The sequence below is a fragment of the Marmota flaviventris genome, chromosome 4 (assembly GCF_047511675.1).
Source record: "Marmota flaviventris isolate mMarFla1 chromosome 4, mMarFla1.hap1, whole genome shotgun sequence".
NCBI lineage: Eukaryota > Metazoa > Chordata > Mammalia > Rodentia > Sciuridae > Marmota > Marmota flaviventris.
In genome coordinates this window covers 128,107,010-128,126,251 of record NC_092501.1, presented here as the reverse complement: position 1 = coordinate 128,126,251, position 19,242 = coordinate 128,107,010, and the positions used below count along the sequence as shown (strand labels likewise).

At 34.8% G+C, this 19,242-nt stretch overlaps 1 protein-coding gene across 1 annotated transcript; it reads left to right on the top strand.

The window, feature by feature from the left end:
• The first annotated feature begins 209 nt into the window (after window positions 1-209).
• On the top strand, window positions 210-17,587 carry Med4 (mediator complex subunit 4). Its single transcript, XM_027928820.2, has 7 exons — window positions 210-348; window positions 6,055-6,121; window positions 9,033-9,203; window positions 11,668-11,725; window positions 13,340-13,426; window positions 14,899-15,030; window positions 16,876-17,587. The coding sequence occupies exons 1-7, from the start codon at window positions 224-226 to the stop codon at window positions 17,046-17,048; spliced, it is 813 nt and encodes a 270-aa protein (XP_027784621.1). The 5' UTR covers window positions 210-223; the 3' UTR covers window positions 17,049-17,587.
• The last annotated feature ends 1,655 nt before the right edge of the window (window positions 17,588-19,242 follow it).

Sequence of the window (19,242 nt, the reverse complement as noted above, 5' to 3'; positions counted from 1 at the left end):
CCTGGTTTTGGTCCAGCAATTACTCCCAGAATTTAGATCCAAGAAGCCCTCCCTAAACCAGCAGATGGCGCCGGCGCCCGCAGTGCACCTCCAGAACCATAGAGGGCGCTCTGGCCTGGCCTCTCTACCCCTCGCCTCTGCGATCCTTTTTTCCGCTTTCCCAGCCTGCCTCTCGCGGCGCCAGCGTATACTGCGCATGCTTCGGTTACTGGCCCGCTGGAACATGGCGGCTTCTTTGAGTGGGGAGAAGGAGAAAGAAAGGCTGGCGGGTGGCTCGGTATCGTCTGGCTGTAACAGCACGAGGGAGCGGCTGTTGTCTGCTCTTGAAGACCTGGAGGTCCTTTCGAGGTAATGTTCCGGCCTGAGAGCCCAGATAGAGCAGGTTCCGGTCCGCAGAACTGACTCCGGGGTGTTTTGCGTTGGTCCCTGGGAGTCAGTTGGGCGGGTCGAGCTCAGGAATCTACGGTGTACAAGTGTCCTATGTGGGGGTGTCCATTCTTCCTGAACTCTTGAACACCATTTCCGCCCCCGCTAGAGGACATTTTAGTAATTGTAGTTACAATGGAACGCTAAGAACCGTGGAGGATGTTAAGAAATCGCTGAGTCTGAGCCCCTTCGTCCACATTCACCCAGCAGTGAAGAAATGCCTCGTAGGTACCTAGCGCTGGGAGACTGTAGAGAGGGAGGCTGGAGGCCGCAGTGGAGGTGCTCAGTGTCTAGAGGGAGACAGATGTGTAAACAAGGACGGGCACAGGGGCTGTTTTTAGAAGAAAGGTGAGCACAGGGACCGAGTACCTGTTCCGGCCGTGGTCAGGGCAGACTTCCTGGAAAGGGCTGCTTGGGAAGAGTTCGCCAGACCCATTAGGAGGCAGGGAGATGGCACAGCAAGTACAGAAGCCTGGAAACATGAGTATGCACGACGTGGTGGAATTTAAAGTTGTTTGTGTTGGCTGAAGTGTTGCCTGTGTGGCAGAGATAGGAGATAAATTGGATGTCATTGTCCATATTCGTTTACCTTTCACGATAAACCTTTCAAATTGGAGGCTTTCTTAACGGCTTTATGTTAACTTGGTTATTAAATTGCATTACTTCTGTTTCCAGATTTCCCCATTCATTCCTATCCCACTGTCAGGCAGGCCCCTAACAGTTTTACTTGCTTTCATACTTCTGTATTTTATTCTTCTGTAATAACCAATATTAGATTGTGTGTTTAAAAGGGCATCTCATATCACTTTCCTACTAAAAATGATATTTGGTAGAGTACCATTGTCCAATGAGCTGAAGTGCCAATACCTTACTTAGCCACAGATGGACTGAATATGGTTATATGCACTGGTGGTCTGATAAGACCATAATGGAGCAGAAAAAAAAATTATTACCTATCCTAACATTGTAATGCAAAACTTTACTTTTATGGTTATCATGATGCTGGTGTAAACAAATCCATTGTACTGCTGGTTATAGAAAAGGATATCACGCTTATCTACAGCTGATAACTATAGCTGATAATGAAAAGTAAAGGACATTGTTACTGTGTATGTCTTTACTGTATGTTTACATAGATTCATAATTATTTTTCCTTCTTTGCTGGATTTATAGTTTGTTGTATAGGATCCATGAGTTTCCTTATTAGCTAATCTTAAATGAATGCTCACATTTTTTCTTAGTAAAATGAAACTAGCAAGTCAGTATTTGGAGTAAGATATTTCCAGTAAATTATTCACTCCTTTGTTCTGTGTAACCTGGCTATCTTTGGAACAACTAATTGAAGCTTTGTTTAGTTCATATTGTTGTTTTTGTAAGTTATTAAAATTTACATTCTGTAAATGTCACCTAGTCTCCTGCTTTTCTAAATAGGACTGGTGCTCATAGGAAAAATTCAGTATGCTCAGCTTAACCAATGCTTTTAGAATGATATTTTAGTTTCAGTTTCTGAGATACCTTGGAGAAGTAGCCACATAGTTCTGATATAAATTTGTGTTTCATTGAATTCCAAACAACTAATTATTAATTGGAAAGTACTGTTTCTCATGTATGAGCCAGTTTTTCCAGTTTGAATTGTGTACAGTGTTCTACTTGAAATACTATTAATCCTTTTTTTCTGGAAGAATTCTCACCTGAAGTTAAATTTCATACTTGTTGGCTTCTAATATCTTTGCTAAGGAATTTTGGTAGTGTAGTTGAGTGTGAAATTAGTCAACTTAAAATGTTCTTTACTTTTTTGTTATTGTTGTTCATTTTGACCAGCCATATAGTATGGATGGTGGGGGTCAGTTTTTCTGTAACTATAATCTCTGTGAAGTGACACCCTATTTAGGAGGTAGCTGCTGCTGTTTGTTTTGGGTACGTCTTATTAAAAATTTTTCCCTTTGAATAGTCATTGAACTATACTTCTTTTTACTTTAAAGCCCAGTAAGTTCATTTCTTGCTAAGCTTTAATTGGTGTAGCATAATTTTTAAAAATAACCTCTGTGTGTGTGTGTGTGTGTGTGTGTGTGTTTTGTATTCACCAAGTTCAGTTTTTTCCTGAGCCTATCCATCAAGAGTAATGGTCTTTTTTTTTCTTATTTTTATTTTATTTTTTTAGTTATAGGTGGACATAGTATCTTTATTTTGTTTATTTTTATGTGGTGCTGAGGATCAAACCCAGTGCTTCACATGTGCAAGGCAAGTGCTCTGCCACTGAGCTATAATCCCAGCCCCAGGTTAATGGTCTTTATATGTTGGACAACTCTGTAGTCAGCCTTGAGATCTTGTCTTTGTGTTGACTGCTAGGTTGGGTTTCTGAAATGTGTTTTTCTGATGCTTTCAGATTCTGTGGGTTTGCGTATACTTGATATTCATGTACTCTTCACTTGAGATAGCATAATTAATCAGTTATGTTAAATTTTAGTCTAAATTTAGATTTGACCAACTTATAGCTTTTCATATTTGTTTTCTTTCTTTCTTTCTTCTTCTTTTTTTTTTTTTGCTTCATTGCGAGTATAGCATTTCCTGTTTGATAAGATGTATTTACCCACAGAAGTAGTAAATAATTTAAAATTTTTCTCAAAAACCTATTTCTGAAACTTTATTCTTCAACTCTCCAGCTGTACATGATCAGCTGAGGTGCTGAGTTTTCTGTTGCTTTCTTTGAAAGAAACTGTAGTTCTGATGTTCTTCTCCAGAGGTGCCAGAAAGACTGGTTTCTCTTTAATTTATAGTCTTCCTCACTGTATCGATTGACAGATTGGTTTCTTCTTTCTTCAGGTATTCTGCAATCTGTAATAATAACCATAATCTTGTAGTTATTTTTTCTTTGATTTTTGGATGACTTATCTGCTACCGTATTTGTTCATCCCTAAAGAATGACGGTGGATAAGTGAAAATTTACTTCTTAGGATCCTGAAGATGGTTGGAGGTTGGTGGTGGTAGTGGAAGAGATGTCACTTACTGGTTTGCCATCCCTGGGTCATTAGAACTTCTCTACAGAAGTTTAACCTGTATGTACCTGAGAACTCACTGTCCTGTAGAAACCATGTTGATAGGAGTCCTGAGTTTTTCACACCAGGCTCTTAATTATTTACCTATAATTTACTTGAAGTGTAGTGCCACCAGTAAAATAGGCTTTAACTTGTATGTTAATTATAGTCTCTGGGGGAAGGTTTCTGGATTCTAATTTGTTATGCCAGGAATAGACCTTCTTCCTCTGTGTCAGGGCAGGGCTCTTACCTTCACACCTATAACCAGAGAATGGGCAGGGAAGTTCCTTCAGCTTCTTTTCATAATTAAGGAGGACAGAAGTTTTTTCTTTGTCCTAGAGACTGCTATGGAACAGCACTTAATCTTAGCCCCCCCCCCCCCCGACTCCTGTGCCTAAGGTGAGCCCTTGGAAGACTTTCTATAAATGTTTACTCCCAGATTTGCAAGAAAAACAGGAAAAGACTTATTCTCCATTTCCCATCACATTCTCCCTTCCCTAATTACCACTACCGTACCTGAAATCGCCTCTTATGAGGTTATCATCTATTACTCATCTCTGGGGTCCAGCAAAAGGTTGATATAATTCTTCATGTAATGTCACTCTAATTTATCAGCAAGTTCTGTCAGCTCTGCCTTGCAAGTATATCCTAATCTGTCTGTGTTCCCCGTTTTTATTACTAAATCCTAAAGATTACACCCTAGTCAAAACTAGTATCATCTTTGCCTGCAATACCTAACTTGCTTCCCATCCTGGCCCTATTATGGTCAATTCTGTGGTTGTTTAAAAATGTAAACCAGGTCACAGGTTTCCTTGTTTAAAATGATCCAGTGTCTTTTTGCATTCAGAGTGAAACACTAGTCATGTACCAGTACTATGACTATAAAGTCCTACAAACCTACCCTTTTTCACTTAGTATCCCTCTCCTCACTGTTCAGAGGATCTTTGGGCTACTGAATTAGCTGTGTCTTCTGTTCAGTATTCTTTCCTCCCAGAGCTCAAGGCTGGCTCCTTTCATTTAATTCATATCTTGCCTCAAAAAAAAAAAAAAAATTCTCTTAGAGAGGCCTTCCCTGACCATTCAGTTTAAATGTCCAACTCACCTTGCAGACAATCTTTAAAGTAACACTCTGCTTTATTTTCTATTCAACTTTTATCATTCTGGTTTATTTCTATTCTGTATTAGAATTTAAGTACTATTGTTCATTTTTATAACCTAAGCATCAAGCAAATGCTTGGCACATAAATATTTGATGAATGAGTAGATGAATGAATGAAGACTTTGCATTTCCATATCCACTTTTTTTCACTCATTAATTAATTCATACACAATGATATGGGGAAGTAGTAGTGGAGAGGATTCAGTTTACTTGGCACCAGTCAGAAAAATGGTATGAAGCTAGCAGGAAAGGAAGGCAGGTAAAAATACTGTGGCAGCTAAGGAGAAGGTTCAAACACTAGGTCTAACCAGAGCAGTGTCAGGTAGGTAGCCATGAAGCTGTCCTCTCTCACATAATTTTGAAAACTCCCAAATATCAGAAAGTTTGAAAGTAATACAAAATATCACCTGTTATATTTTTCCTAATTTCATACTAATTTTCATATAGGAAAATTGGCATATCTATTAAGATGGAGTTTTTTAAAGATTTTTTTTTTTTAGTTGTCAGTGGACCTTTATTTTGTTTATTTATATGTGGTGCTGAAAATCGAACCCAGTGCCTCACACATGCTAGGCAAGGCTCTACCACTGAGAGTTTTGTTATATGTAAGCATCCTTCTTACCTCGTGGATGTTTAGCTAGTAAATTCAATTAAAGTGGAGAATCATTAAAAAATGATTCATGCATTCCTTAATTGCTTTGTTTTACTTTAAAACAAAACTTACGTTTCATTGCTTATCTTTCATATAAGACAGGAGTCAGAAAGCTCTTTGGTAAAGGGTCAGATAGTAAGTATTTATGCTTTTTCAGGCCATATGGTCCATCCTGCAGACTACTCAGCTCTGCCCTTGTAGAGGGACAACAATCATGCACATACATAACTCACTAGGCATAACTGTCTCCCAAGAAAACATTGTTTACAAAAACTGCAGCTTGCTCAATTTGGCGTGCAGACCTCTGATGTAGGTGTTTTCCACTCATAATGCATTGTCCACATTTTCTACTTGGTTTTCTTTGAAGGGAAATGAGAATTTAGCCTTTCATCAGGCAGACTTTCCTTGAGCTTTTCTGACTTTTCCCTGGTTCTTCACAGTTGTCCTTTGCAAACCTCTGTTGAATCTTTATAAGCATTCAGCTTAGGTTTAATGGAAAGGCTTCTTTCTATTTATAGTCGTATTTTATTGGCATTTATGTAATGGATATATATAACTGTGGCAATAAGTAAAACTTGTATAAATAAGTTAACACACACAACCAAATCTTGGTGAGAGTGCAGTGGGGCTAGTTAGACATAGTCACTACAGGGCAGCAGCCATGAGTGTCCAGCATGCTGTGAGTACAGTGAACCAACTTGGTTGGCTTGAGAGCAGTTAAGGAAATTTCTATTGTATTTACTTTGCCAATTTTTAAATTTTTTTTTTTATTTTTGTTTTAGGGAACTTATAGAAATGCTGGCTATTTCAAGAAACCAAAAATTGTTACAGTCTGGAGAGGAAAACCAAGTAGGTGGTTTCTTTCTTAATTAAGTGTGTGTGTGTGTGTGTGAGAGAGAGAGAAAAAGAGAGAGAGAGAGAGAGAGAGAGAGAGATAATTTCTGTTTCCTATCTTTGGTTACTTTGTGTGGGAACAGAAGGTTTTTCTTGAAACCTTTAATATTTCCTTTATATCACATAAGTTTAATTGTGCTTAAAAATGTTTTATTATTTACCCTGATAATTCTAGTTATAGATTTTTATTTTGTCTTTTGAATTAGCCAACAAAGATTTGTTAAATAGAAATTTAAATAATTTGTTAAATCAAAAGGAATGTTCTCATAAACTTAGCTCTTTATTTTATGCATGATTCCCTTTAATGCAACTTGAAAATGAATGGAAATACAAGAGCATACAACTGTAAATACAGGTTATTTTGTGAGTGTTGAATTTACAGGTAGTTTTTATTATTTTTTTAATACTTTCCAGTTTTCTTTAGTGCAAAGATTTTTTTTTTCTGATTCTGAAATGTTTTAGGAGGTTTAAAGGAATATGTTTTCCCCACAGTCATTTTAAACAGAAAATGAATGGGGAAGATTAACCTTCTTTAAAAAGAGGTAAAAATATAAGAGGAGACAGTATAACAGACTGTATAATAGACTTCCCCATCATCTGCCTCATGATTATCTTAGTTTTATCTTTCAGCATGCTTTGAGGGCAGAGAAATTTGATGACTCAATAGTGTAGTGTTAGAGAACCTGTTTTCTTTGAGGGGAGAGGGAATTCAGATAAGGCCACAAGTGAGAGAACCTTAGGGATGCAGTATTATAGTTTTTGTTTTGTTTTTAGAAAAAGAAAAGATTGAACACATTTATTGTATTAAGATACCTCATCTCAAATAGTCTTTTAATAAATACCTATGAGTTTAAGTAGGACTTAACCTCAACCCCTGTGTGCAGAAAATGAAATCTTAAGTCCTGACTTTATTTCCTAGGCACTTATTAAATGCTTGCTATGAATCAGGCACACAGAGATTCTCTGTTCAGAATGCAATCAAAATAGAACTAAGACCTGTATAATCAGCACTAACCTTCTTAAAATTTTTAAGGAGTAGCAATTCTGCCAATTGTTTTCTTGTACTTAGTACTATGGATTCCTGTGTTATTTCATTGAAACTTGTAAATGTTAGGCATATACCCATTTGAGACTTTTCTAGCCACTGTTTTATTTGAATTTTTATAATTTCATATAGAATCTTAGAGTTAGAAAGGATCTTAATGATCTTCAGTTTAACCTCCTGCAAGATTGAGCTTCAGGGTGAACAAATGAACTAGTGGTTATAGGAAGTGGAACTAGAACCTGGGTTTTCTGACTTTAGTTGAATAAATTTTCCCTGCTGAGCAAACTGAAGAGTCAGTGTTTTTCTCTAGTAGCATACAAATTAGGTCAAACTGTAAACTTCTTGAAAGTTGTCATGGAACTAATGTGTACTATTTGCTTTGATAGAAATGGAAACTTAGCTTTCACCTCCTGTGACTTGGGAAAAATGGGAATTATTGGTCTACTAGATACTATAGTTTTTTTTTTTTTTTTAACCCCAGAAAAAGCTTTAAGTTGTTATTTAAAATATTCTTAATACATGGATAGAAGTTGAAGCTTAATTTTCTGTCTTTTATTGGTAGAGGTTCTTTAAAATGAGAGGAATTTGATGTCAAAAGTAACTTGAAAAAGCATGCCTGCAGATATTAGTCTTCAGTGAATTTTTAAAAATAGTTTAAAAATTGATTTTGGATATTTATTTATTTATTTATTTATTTATTGGGGGGTGGTTGTAGATGGATAGCATGCCTTTATTTTATTTGTTTATTTTTATGTGGTACTGAGGATTGAACCCAGTGCCTCACATGTGTAAGGCAACCACTCTGCCACTGAGCTACAGCTACAACCCTGATTTTGGATTTTTGATAGCCATTTCCTTTCCGAGATTTTATTAAATAAAGTGAGACTTGCATCTTAATTCTGTAATAGGTAGTGATGGCAGTAACTAGCCTTTGCCAAGCTCTCTGTGTACTTAACAGAGACCCTTTATATCATGAGTCCTCAAATAACTTATGCGATAGGTACTACTAGTTTATCCCTTTTTCTAAGCGGGGTAAGTCTGAGGAGGTAAAGTCTCTCGGGCTTGGAGAAGTTGGTGACTTTTCCTAAGTCACACTTGCTAGCAAATGAAAGACTAGAAATTGAACCCCAGACTTTCTGTTTTATGCATTTTAACCTTCATAGCCTTTTGCCATATCCATTTAGCACCTATTTATGCACATATTTACTGTACTTTGAAATTACTCTTTTTTAGGCCATCTTTATCCTAAGCAGTTATTTTTTTTCTAATATATATTCATACAAAGTATAATTATAAGAGTAAGTTCTTGGTGCCACCTAAAATCATCTCAAATACCAAATAATGGGAGAACTTCATTACATTGTATTTTTAAAATATTTTTTTAATTGTAGATGGATACAGTATCTTTATTTATTTATTTTTATGTGGTGCTGAGGATGGAACCCAGTGCCTCATGCAAGCAAGGCAAGTTTTCTACCACTGAGCCACAAACCCCAGCCCATCATTACGTTGTATTTTAAAGAATAAACTTAAAAATTTTTTTCTTCTCTGGGAAATAAATAAACCTGCTTATTTTGGCATATTGCTAGTTCTGAAAGACTAGTTTTGTTTTGCGTGAAAGAAGAAGAGAAAAAGTAGAAAATCTTGATATTAAATCTGCTTCCCAAAATAATCATTGGTAGGCTATTTTTATTATTAACATACTGTTTTAGAGATGTTAAAATTTTATAGTCTGGCTAATTCAGGAATGGATTCTTTGTCTCAATGAAATATAGCCTTTCAATTTTCTATTGTCTGATTCAGTCAACTATTACATGACAGGTCCTGGAATTATTAATTCACCGGGATGGGGAATTTCAAGAACTAATGAAATTGGCACTTAATCAGGGGAAAATCCATCATGAAATGCAAGTTTTAGAAAAAGAAGTAGAAAAGAGAGACAGTGATATTCAGCAACTACAGAAACAACTAAAGGAAGCAGAACAAATACTGGTAAGTTGGCAGTTGGTTCTTAAAGAGAAAGGGATGTTATTAATTTATTTCTGAAAAATAGCTCTATTGTAAGTATTCTGAACAGCAAAAACCTTGACTTTCGAAGTCTGAAAGTGACATTTTGTGAGTAAAGGCCATTATCATTTCCTTTTATACTTTCTATTTTCAGATAGTCTGAAAATTAGTAGTAAAATTGTTACTTTCTAACTACATTTTCATGATTTAAAGATTTCATAATATTGAATTGTAGAAATGAGAAGTTTTAGTTTTATCCTGGTCTAATGTAAGTTTTAATTGTTAATAGGCTAAATCTGCAGTTTTTAAAATATTTCAAAATCAGTAAAAATATGTACTACTTTCATAAATTGATTAAAATTTACATTAATTTATTTGGTCTTCTATCTTAAACCAGGTGGGATTTAGATAATCTCTGAAAGATGTTTAATCTTTCCTTTGCTATTCTTGGCTACTATTTTAAAGAGGCAATTTATTTGATGCTATTATTATTTATATATATATTTTAGTTGTTGATGGATTTTTACATTATTTATTTATATGTGGTGCTGAGAATCAAACCCAATGCCTCACACATGCTAGGCAAGTGCTCTACCACTGGGCCACAACCTCAGACCTTATTTGCTATTATTGGCCCAGTTTGTTCACTAAATACTAACTAATGAATTGCAATTTTATGGTAATACAGAAACAGCTGAGTTTGATTTTCATATGGACCAGTCATTGCTGGCATTCTTATCACTGTTGAATCCCTTCAAAAATGTGTCAAAACAGATTCCAGTATATAGTCTGAGCAGTTCAGGGATAACTTAACCACCCCTACTGAAGAAACACTCTCATGCTTTTTAAAAAATATGTCTATAATGAAATCTGTTTTTCTTATGAAAGTAATATTTGTTTATCAAAAGAAATTATAAAAGTACAGAAAACTGGAAAGAAAGAAAAATTACCTTTAATCCCACAGCTTGTATAATTCCACCATTCACAGTTTGGCCTATTTCCTTTGAGTTTCAGTTGTATTTGGTATTTTACCTTATTGTAATTAGCAGGGTGCTGACAGACTTTCAAGTACTTTTTCTTGCAACTTGAATGTTCATTTTCCATATAATTATATCCTTTTTGTTTAGTTTTTAAGTTTGTGTTATAAAAAATGTTTTGACAAATATCCTTGCAGATAAAGGTTTTTCAGAATTTGGATTATATTCTTTTATTATTTTTTTAACATGCTAGGATTGAACTCAGGGGTGCTCTACTCCCAGCCCTTTTTATTTTGAGACAGAGTCTCACTGAATGCTAAGGCTGGCCTCTAACTTGGGATCCTCATGCCTCAGCCTCCCAAGTTGCTGGGATTTATAGGCACACCCCACCATGCCTACCTTGGATTTAATTCTTTTGATTAGATTTCTGAAAATATGATTATTTATGTGCACAAGTTCCATGAGAATGGATTTTTTTGGTTAGATAATAGCAAATCATATTGAGTACTTAGGTATTAGTCCCTATTCTTTACATTTTATATGCATTATCTCAATCTTTGTAACAATTTATATAAAGTCGGTGCCAGTATTCAAATGAAGAAAGACAGGAAATGAGTAATTTGCCTAATGAGGCTAAAAAAGGAGAAGGGAATTAAACCTAGATCTCTCTGACTTCATACTTTTAAAAATACCTTTATTTTATTTATTTATTTTTATGTGGTGCTGAGGATCGAACCTAGGGCCTTGCACGTGCTAGGCGAGCGCTCTACTGCTGAGCCACAACCCCCACCCCTGACTTCATGACTTTTAACTACTGTGTTTGTAGCTGAGGATATGCACATATTAGCTTAATTTTATTTTGTCTGTGGGTGTACCTTGGGTGATGAGGTGTTGCTTTTGTGATGACAGTCATTAAATATTGAGGTGATGTATAAATGAGTAAGAAAATCAATTCAAGAATGTTGTTTGTAAACTAGAAAAACTTAACATCTATCCTTCAATTAGATGCAAGAATAGGAATTCTGTGTGTGTGTGTGTGTGTGTGTGTGTGTGTGTGTGTGTGTGTTTTGCTGGGGATCCAACCCAGGGCCTTGTGCATGAAAGGCAAGCACTCTACCAACTGAGCTATATCCCCAGCCCCAAGAATAAGAAATTTTTAAATGCATGATCTGTGTCTCTTTTGCAGAGATGATAAATGACAAAATAAATTAGCGAATCATTCAGTTTACACCTTATTTCTAACAACTATTTGTGTATGGCAGGCTGGTTCATGAATATAATCTTTCTTATAGTAAATATAACTACCGTAAATGATATCAAGTGGTGTTTCAGAATATGAAGAATAAATTTGGGGGATTTTCAAATTTAGCAGATTTTTCCAGTGAATATAAGTGATCTTGTGAATTAAACCCAAAACTATGCCTGACAAAGGTGAAAATAAATCATACTTCTTTTAATGTTGTTTAAATTAGGCAACAGCTGTTTACCAAGCAAAAGAGAAACTCAAGTCAATAGAAAAAGCAAGAAAAGGTTAGTACCATGGCAAGACTGGATGACCTGAGAAACCCGAGTTCTTGTTTCAAGAAGCTGATGAGAATATTACTGGTAATCATTTGCTGCTGTTGAAAAGATTCCCAATAAGTTTTCATTTTAAAGTGTGTGATGTTCTACCACTGTAGGAGGCATCCTTAGGGAGGTAGAAGTATCACATCAGCTGATAAGAAAAAATAATAGAAGGCAATTTATGGCTGTATATGCAAATGTACAATAAATGGTGTATAAAATTGTTGAGAGAAGGAAATGAGAAGTGGGATTTGAATTGGATCTTGGAGGGCAGGATAGAGAGAATGAAAGAGAATGTCCATTGGACAATATATATTGGAATATTTTGAAGTCAGAGCTAGCAACAGCTTTGAGATGTAAGCCATATTTAGTGATGTAGGGGCCCAGAGAGCCTTCCTGCCCTGGTCTCCCACTTTGTTCTCCCTCTTTCTCTTTCTTTAAATATTGAAGCAGGAGGATCTCAAATTCAAAGCCATCCTCAGTAAAAGTGAGGCACTAAGCAACCCTAAATACAAAATAGGGCTGGGGATGTGGCTCAGTGGTCGATTGCTCCTGAGTTTGATCCCCAGTACCCCTCCAAAAAAGTCAAATTACTTGCCTTTCGTGACTTGTAAACTTGATTTACATTTAATCACCTCAGATTTATTGTCTGATTTTCTTTCCTCTTTCCTATTTCTTTGGGAACTAACTTTCTGACAGTTACATATGAAAAAAATAGCTAATATACTATGAGAGATGAGCCAGGCTTCTCTAGTAGGAAACAAATCTCCAAAACAGGTGATTGAGGCTAACTTTCTGAAATCTAGTCCGTAGTTTTGAGTTATTTTTAGTCCTCAAAATTTTCATACACTTACACAGTTACTTTGTTAATGGAAACAGATCTAAAGTTTATAGAATGAAAAGTAAGTTGCTCTAACTTTTCAGAGGTAGCTGCTGTTGATATTTGGTGTGTGTATTTCCAGATTTTTTTTTTCTAGATCTGTGAATATGTATTAAAAAAATGCAAATACACACATGCACATATATTATAAAAAATTAGGTTATGCTATACATATTCAGCAACTTAACTTTTCATCTAATAAATATGTTGTATACTTTTCTCTGTGTCTGTTCAGAGCTTAGAGCCATGTTAATCACAAAGAATAGTATGAACTGTCTGCTGATTTCATAGCTTGGATGACATTGGGAAATGAAACACTGTTTTCTCAATTTAATTTTTATCCACTGTTGCTTCCAGAGTAATGATATTTGATGGTAGTTAATAATTGAAATTAAATTATTGAGCATTATCATGGTTATTCTCCCAAATTTGTTTCTGTCAGTTGATTTTGCTGAATGAGTAATCTTGTTCCTTAGTTTGAGACTATGTGTAACTGTGTATTACTCAAACTAAAGAACAAGATTACTCAAGATAACATGCATATGTATGTGCATATGTCTGTAAATAAAATTTGGGAAGGCAGCTGGCTGAGATTATTCTATTTTCAGATATTTTAAGTATGATATGTGACTATTGTACATGTATTTCTAAACTTGTATGTTTATTAGACTAAATGGTCACATTGTCCCCTTCACCCTCAGGTGCTATCTCCTCTGAAGAAATAATTAAGTATGCACATAGGATCAGTGCAAGCAATGCCGTGTGTGCCCCACTGACCTGGGTTCCAGGTAAAAATACTTCTTCTACTAGCTGTATGTGGTTTGAAAATTTTTAGGAGTCTGAATACAAAGGTAGATTTAAATCCAAAATGGGTTTATCCTTAAAAACATCTGCTAATGAAGATGTTTTCATATCTTTAATGTCTTATAAATAATATATGTTTTCTAAATTTGGTTTTCTATAAAGCCATTTACACCAGTAACTGTATTTCTTCTCTTTTTTAAAAAAAGTTAATAGCAGGGCATAGTAGCACATGCTTATAAGAAATCCCAGCGGCTTGGGAGAATGAATCAGGAGGATCTCAATTTCAAAGCCAGCCTCAGCAACCTAGCAAGGCCTTAAGCAACTTAGTGAAAGACCCTGTCTCAAAATAAAATTAAAAAGGGCTGAGGCTGGGGCTCAGTGGTTAAGTGCCCCTGGGTTCAATCTCTGGTAGTTAATAACTTAAAAAATACAGGTTAATATGTGATGCTTCTTAAGCAATAGATTTATATGCTTATAAAACGTAGCCTGGCCAGAAGCTAATTCTTAAGAGCCATTAGGATTTCACAAAGAATCTAGTCTGAGAAACTGACAATCTCAACCCTCTTACGGGCTAAATTTAGACAAAGCGCCGAGCACCCAAGAGCAAACACAACAGGCCTAGAAAGAGCTGGAATAATTAGAAACAGCAAAGAGAGTAACAAGCTGCAATTACGTTGACCATGGATAAACTATAAGAGATTTATGGTAGAGCTTCTTTGGAGGAATAAGACTGTTATTTCAACTTCTAAAATTGATGTTTTACCATGATAAAAGCATGAAGGGAAATACAATTTTGGAGGTGAGTAATCTGGAGTTGGTAAGAAATGTTACTAAAAAGTTTGTCCAAATCTGGCCCTGTTTTTATCAACCCCAGACTGCCATTTAGTATGCTTTCATAATGGGAATGACATTGCTCCTGATAGTCTACTAGGTAATTTTGGGAATTAATTTTTAAATGACAAGATCAAAAAGATAGAAAAAGGTTTTAATTTAGACAGCCTTTCCAATAAACATTTGAGTCCTTCCTATCTTAAAAGTATCCTGATTTCTTCTCCCTCAGAATATATATCTTTTTTTTTTTTTACTGGAAAACCCAGTTAAGAATTGAGCAGTATAATTTTCCTAAATTGTCATTTGGAATGTTTTCTAAAATGACTATTTTCTCATTTTGTTTCATATAGATAATGGTGTATTCTCGGAAAGATTCAGAGAAGAAACCAAAAACATGTATTTTATTATGCTTTCAATGGCAATTGATAAGATGACCTCATTCCAAAATTTAAAATGTAGCTTGAGTTTTTTATTGTGGATCAAGGAAAATTAATACTTCAACAAACATTAATTGTTTACATTAATAATTATATACAATTATATATATATATATATATATATATATATATATATATATATATATAAATTATATATGATTGGATTAAAAGTAGTTTTTAATTTTTAGGGGACCCACGTAGACCATACCCAACTGATTTAGAGATGAGAAGTGGATTATTGGGTCAGATGAACAATCCTTCCACTAACGGTGTGAATGGTCATTTACCAGGAGATGCCCTTGCAGCAGGCCGACTGCCAGGTAATGTTAATCAGAGGAATGTTTTCTAACAGACTAATGTTTTTCAGAGATGACAGTGATGGGCTGTTTGACTGCAAACATTTGAGATTCTAACCAACTTATTTTGATAGCTGGTTCTCTGCCAGTTTATCCTGCTCTCTGCCTATTCCATTTTAAAGACTCATTTCTACATGGAGCTTATGAAATTAGTCGTAGCTGTTTCTCTCTCTTATCTGTTAATATTCCACCACTTTCCTCGGGCATTAGACCTCTACATTTTTATTGTTATTGCTCTAAACATCATTTTTGTAGTTGTGAAATAGAATAATAAATACATATTTTGTAGATAACTTGTTTGATGTAGCAGAACATTGTAAAGTGGAAAAAATCAAAAGGAAAAATGTATCGTTTCTGATGCAGTCACTTTAAATATTTTTATTTCCTTTTTTTAAATCCCTATATCTTTGCACTGTTTTTAAAGAAAGTGCTATAGATACTGCTTTGTTTGCTTAACATTACATTTTAAGGATATTCTTATGTTATTAAAAATGCTTTATATGCATTATTTAGCTACCTAAAGTACAAACTGGGCAACTGTGCATATATTAATCTTAGGTACTCCTGGTCTTTCTCACTGTGATTATACTGGATTATATGCCAGTTACAATCTAGTAACTGGAGACAAACCACACCAGTTATTTGAGGAAGGAAAATTGAAAGAATTTTTAATGACAGCAGGGTATTTCTAAGTTGTCAAGAGAGCTGTTTTTGTTTGTTTGTTTGTTTTTTTAATAAGTACAGGAATAACAGACACGGGGAGCTGCTGCCTCACGTAGGACCAAGACACAGGACCTAAGGAAAGGACAGAGTAGGAGAGGTTTTAGTTAGTCCAGCTGTGTCATTCTGTGGCAGAGAAGTCAGATAAGGTTTTTGAGACCAGCACTTACAAGCAGGGAATCACCCACCGGGTTCCAGGGAGACTTAACTGGGAATCCACCTATGGTATTATGGTGAAAACTACCAGGAAACCACCTTTAAGGATGCCACTGAAAGTTGCTGAGACATGAGCACCTCTTGACCAGCCAGGCCCTGGAGAAGAAAAGGGGAGGGGGAACCCCGCCCTCTCCAGTCCCTGTTCTCTGGTTGTCTCACCAGTGCCCTCTACTGACAAAACTTGATATTGTGGCAGCTGGCAGAAGAGAAATGGTTTCAGAGTCCAGGGAAAGGTAGATTTGAAGCCAACTAGCATACCTGTCTAGTTAATATTATAACACTCTTGTTTAACTCTTAAATTTGACTTATTTTTCTTTAGTCTTGAGCTATACCTATTTATGTGTTCTATTCATTTTCATAAATACAATGTTTCTTGGGCCTTTCCTTATATTTCTTATACACATATTGTCAGTCAACTGCTTTTTGATCAGAATCATTTATAATAACAGTTCTTCTAAGAAAGCATTCAATTTACATTAAATATATTATAATTTTAGTGTTGATTTTATTATTTGTTTATAATGTAGAATAATGAATGACGAACATAAGTATTTCTGCATATAATAGCATGTAATATGTATATAGATGTAGGAAGTACTTGAGTTGTAATTGTGAATCTTGCAAAAGAAAAATTATGTCAACTGTTTGAAGTCTTTTAGTTTTTTTTTTTTTTTTAAGAAACAGGTTCCTAGTTTCTAAAAACATAGTTTTCCTTCATCTTTTTTAATTTGATCATCGTTAATGTGACCAAATGTGTATTTTAATTTTGAGCCCTAAAAACTTCACTTCAAATTATTGCATTAAGGGAAGAATAATTAGGAAGTGGATAAATTACAAATAGAACTGTTCTTATATGCTTCTTTCTTTCTCTAGATGTGCTTGCTCCACAGTATCCATGGCAGTCAAATGATATGTCAATGAATATGTTACCACCAAATCACAGTAATGACTTTTTGTTGGAACCTCCTGGACATAATAAAGAAAATGAAGATGATGTAGAAGTTATGTCAACTGACTCCTCAAGTAGTAGTAGTGACTCTGATTAAAACATGAGATAGCATACAGAATTGAATATTGTAGAATTCTGTTTCTTAAACACTAGCAGGGAAAGTGAATTGCTTACTTGTAAGCAGTAGCCACAAGTATTGGCTCTGATGGAATTGTGTAGCACATTAAAATCAAAGTGGATTTTTTTTTAAAGCCTAAACCCATGGTTTTAGTTCTAATCCACTAGAACAAATGTTTGGGATTAAACAAAATTTATTATTAAAGAAAAGATGATTCAGTAGTTCAGTGCTGCCCTACCTTGTTCTCTTCCAGTTGTGCTGGATTTATATATAGTAGTTCCGGAAATAAGATTTGAGGCAAATGACCCATGTACATATTACTAATAGGCTTCTAGCAATTATTCAAAAGGTATTTTTTTAAAAAGCAGAGGATTACTGAATCTGCATCATATTTCAGAATAAAACCACTCATTTGAAAGTAAAGTCTCTTGGCTTCTGTTGCAAGAAAAGAAGAACTTGCCTCAATTTGTACTGTTTGTAATTATTATAATTTTTGTAAATAAAGTTGCTTTTGTTTATACGTTTCCTTTTTTAATTTAAATATGTTTTCATTGTAAGTAAGATATTGCTGTGAGTCGAATGGCATTTTATAACATTTACATAGCATTCTGGAGTGAAAATGTACATGATATAATGAATATATCTGAACAAGTAATTACAGTCAATGGTAGGTTTCTCAGAGGCCCCACACTTGTATTAGAAGAGATATTTTTAATAATTGAAAATATTTACCTTAGTCATGTCTGATTTTAAGAATAAATTGTATGAAAGATTTTAGAACAGAAAGAAACCATTCTTTCCTCTTATTCCAGATTCCCCAAGGTAATCACTCTTGTGGTTAACCTTCATATTTAAATAAGATACTTGTATAGTTATTTCCGATTTGTCAGTTTTAGTGTGTCCTTTTTCTCACTGCAAAATGTAATTAAGCTTCTGTTGTGGAACGGTTAGTAAATATAGTGAAATACAAAGGAGAAAACTGTTAGCATTTTACCTAGAGTTAGTTCAATTAATAATGGGTAATATTTTTCTTTTTAAAAATCTACATTGCTGGGCTGGGGTTGTGGCTCAGTGGTGGAGTGCTTGCCTAGCATGCGTGAGGCTCTGGGTTTGAACCTCAGCACCACATAAAAATAAATAAATAAAGGTTTTGTGTCTATCTACAACTAAAAAATATTTTTAAAAAAATCTACATGTATACTTTTCTTTAATATGTATATTAATACTTTTCTTTTTCCCGAGATGCTGCTATGTTTTGTTAGTAACCTGTATCTTGAATTGAGAATTCAGTATTTTCAATTTTTTTTTTACTTTTGATTTCTAGAAAAGAAAATAACATGTTATGGTTTGATTATGAGGTGTCCCCCAAAGCTTCTGTTAATGAAGGAATATTCAGAGGTAAAATGATTATGAGAGCTGAGACCGTTTTGATTAGCTTTGAAAGGACTGAATGGTAACTATAGGCAGGTGGAGCATGGCTGAAGGAGGTGAGTCACTGGGGGGTGTGCCTGGAAGAGTGCATCTTCCCTATTCCGTAAGTTGTTCTCGTATGGTATTTTGATCACAGTGACACAAAAGCTGACTAAAACATAGCATTTAAAAAAATCATAATTTTGCTATCTAGAATTAAGAACATGATATTGAATTTCTTTCCATTTAGGAATATATTTTATGAATGGATAATAATTTTTTAAAAGTCTTGCCTTGTTGGTACAGTACTAGGAATATTTTTCCATTTGGATATGTGCTTTATAAATTTGCTGGCAGATATCCCATTAGGTGGAATATGTCAAAATGTATCTGCTTTTTTATTACTGGGTATATATGATTTCTGTTGTAACATTTTATATATGAACTATTTTTAAAATGTAGGATACATTCAAAGGATTTTTTTTTAAGTTTTTTTGATACTGTCTTTTCACTTGCTGCTATAACACATTACATGTTGGCTTAAATTAACAGCACAAATTTACCTCAGAATACTTTTTTTTTTTAATTCAGAAGTTCAAAATAGGCCTCACTGGGCAATAATCAATGGATAGGGTTGCTTTCTTTCCTGCAAGCTCTGGATGTTTCTTTTTCTTTTCCAGGTTTTTGAAGTTACCCTCATTCCATGACTTCTCATGCTTCATAACTGACTCTGTTCTACCTACTTACCCTTCCCCGTTTAAAG